This window comes from Cariama cristata, unplaced genomic scaffold (assembly GCF_000690535.1).
Source record: "Cariama cristata isolate BGI_N322 unplaced genomic scaffold, ASM69053v1 scaffold23338, whole genome shotgun sequence".
Classification (NCBI taxonomy): domain Eukaryota; kingdom Metazoa; phylum Chordata; class Aves; order Cariamiformes; family Cariamidae; genus Cariama; species Cariama cristata.
Window position 1 is genome coordinate 1971 of NW_009630930.1, and position 2759 is coordinate 4729.

General features: G+C 58.9%; 1 protein-coding gene across 1 annotated transcript in view; it reads left to right on the forward strand.

The window, feature by feature from the left end:
* TSTA3 (tissue specific transplantation antigen P35B) overlaps positions 1 to 1079 on the forward strand; it is a 2595-nt gene extending 1516 nt beyond the window's left edge. The window contains exons 7-10 of the mRNA XM_009705762.1: positions 58 to 124; positions 211 to 290; positions 465 to 564; positions 1024 to 1079. Of these exons, the coding sequence (XP_009704064.1) occupies positions 58 to 124; positions 211 to 290; positions 465 to 564; positions 1024 to 1079 (303 nt within the window). The remainder of the gene's footprint in view (positions 1 to 57; positions 125 to 210; positions 291 to 464; positions 565 to 1023) is intronic.
* The last annotated feature ends 1680 nt before the right edge of the window (positions 1080 to 2759 follow it).

Sequence of the window (2759 nt, forward strand, 5' to 3'; positions counted from 1 at the left end):
GATGGGAGGGCTGGGGGACAGCAGCCACCCGGCCAAGAGCCATCTGCTCCTCTGCAGGACCTGGCCAGGCTTTTCCTTTGGGTCCTGAGGGAATACAATGAGGTGGAGCCCATCATTTTGTCAGGTAAGCCCTCTCTGTCCCCCTACAAGGGGCTCCAGCCCCTTTCCAAGGGGATGGAGGGATGGCCACGATCATGCCCTTCTCCACAGTGGGAGAAGAAGATGAAGTCTCCATCAGGGAGGCAGCAGAGGCGATCGCGGAGGCCATGGACTTCAGGGGAGAGCTTCTTGTATCCTTCACCACAAGCTGGCCCCTGCCTTGCTCGCAGGGCTGCTGCTTTCTACCAGAAGCCACAGGGCTCCAGGGGAGATGCCGTGGTCCAGAGCATCCCAGTTAGGACACGGTGGGGCAGCGCAAGACCTGGTTTTCCCCTGTGGTTTCCCCTTAATCTTTCCCATCCCAGTTTGACACCACCAAGGCAGACGGGCAGTTCAAGAAGACGGCCAGCAACGCCAAGCTACGGCGCTACCTGCCCGGCTTCCAGTTCACACCCTTCAGGCAAGGTGAGATGGGGGGGTTCCACAAAACATGGAGGTCCTCCCCACCGCAATTAGCCTTGGTGGCATCAGGGAGGTCCAACCTTTCAGTACCTAAAGGGGGCTTATGAGAAAGATGGGGACAGACTTCTTGGTAGGGCCTGGAGCAATAGGACAAGGGGTCATGGTTTTAAGCCAGAAGAGGGTCAATTCAGAGTAGATATAAAGAAATTTTTTATGCTGAGGGTGATGAGAAACTGGCAGAGGTTGCCCAGAGAGGTGGTCGATGCCCCATCCCTGGACACATCCAAGGCCAGGTTGGACGGGGCTCTGAGCAACCCGATGGAGTTGAAGATGTCCCTGCTCCTTGCAGGGGGGTTGGACTGGATGGCCTTCAAAGGTCCCTTCCAACCCAAACCCTTCGATGATTCTATGAACAAACTGTCTTCCCACTCCCCAAACCCATCCCATCTTCTCCCTCCCCAGCCGTGAAGGAGACCTGCGCCTGGTTCAGCGCCAACTATGCCAACGCCAGGAAGTGACGGGCCAACGCGGCACCGGCATCATCATCTTCATCTCAGGGTTGTCCTTTGTTGGGGCAGAGGACAGGGCTGGGGGGGGCGGGGAGCGGTGACAGTGACATTTCCAAAGTAAAAAGGGGCCAGAGCTCAAGTGAGCAGCCCCCATGTTCCTGCCCAGGGCAAGGGGGAGGAAATTTGGGCACCCCAAAGGCACTGGGACCCCAGACTAGGTGGTAGCAGCCAACTGGAGCCACCACCACCGCCACCTTGGCCACGTCCAAGAGGCTAGCAGCTCTGGCTGAGCTGTAACCAGCTACACTGCTGATTACCTGTAATTAGGCTGTAATAAAGGGAAGGTGATCAGGGTTCCTCTAGCACAGGAATAGCAACCGGGCATTTACTGTCGCTTTCGGCACATGGGGACGGTCCCAAAGATGCCAACAGAGCCTCAGCATCAGGATGGGGCAGGGGGAACCAGAAGGGGAGAAGGCTTCAGCTGTAAATATGGCATTTATTAAAATATATGCAAAATAATATAAAACTGGTGGGATGAGGAGCGTCTGCCCTGCAGCAGAGTCCCATACCCACGTCAAATGGCACCCTTAGAGTCCTGAGCACCACCACGTGTTCTCCACGAGGACCTGGAAGACCCAAAAAAGGGTTTAAAACCCCTCTGCGAGGGGGTAGAGGGTCAAACACGAGGGGACCAGTCCATGGCCAAGCTGCTGCATGAGGCTCGGCCAGCGGTGTGGATGTGGCAGAAGCCCTGCCCAGGGATGGCTTTCTTCCGGCATCGCTGCCCAGCCCTGGTGAGCCCCTGGCATGGGGACTGCGGGGACAGCAAGGACCTACAGAGGAGAGACCCGTCAGCACCCCAGGAAGCCCCCAGTGGGGCTGTCCCCCATTATCAGGGGCACCCCGAGTTGACCCCAGCCCCCGGTGTCCCTGGAGAAGGGATGTCCTCTGTGGTTGGTACTCACGTGTCGCTGGCCAGAGACTGGCTTGGGCTGCAGAGTTTGGGTTCCCGGCGTTTCCCAGCACCCATGGCTGGCTCCAGCATCGCCTGGTTGGGGGAAGAAGGGGTTTAGGCAGGGCAGGCTCCATCCCCACTGACCTTCCTGTCCTGCAGAAGACGTCCCTTGTCCCCTGGGGACACACGGGGCATACAGGATGGGTGCTTTGACCATCCTTGCAGGATGTCCCAACTCTACCCAGAATTTCATCCCCAGCTCTGGCCCCTCTCCCAACAGGGTGTCCTGCACCCAGAGGTGGGGTCAGGATGAGGATACCCCAGCTCTAGAGGACCTGACCCTCAGGGGGACCCCAACCTGGGGACATCCCACCCAGCACCTACCCCCAGCTCAGAGCTTACCCCACACGAGCTCAGCTTTGTCCTCCAGCCATGGGGGACAGGTGACACCCGTCCTACCAAGCCAGGGAGGTCCCCTGCCATCGCTGGGGGCTGCTCCAGGCACGTGGGCTCTGCAAGAACATGGCATGGGTTGGTGATAACGCTCCCAGTGCTGCTGTCCCCAGCTGGAGGAGGGGGGCATGCTTGGGTGGTGCACATGCCCTAGCATAGCTTGGGGACATGCTGGGGCTTCAGACCCCTGTCCTAAAGCCACCACACCTCCCACCTCGTGGTCGTCTCTCCCACGGCTCCCTGCCCAGCCAGCTCTCACCTTGCAGGCAGCTGATCTC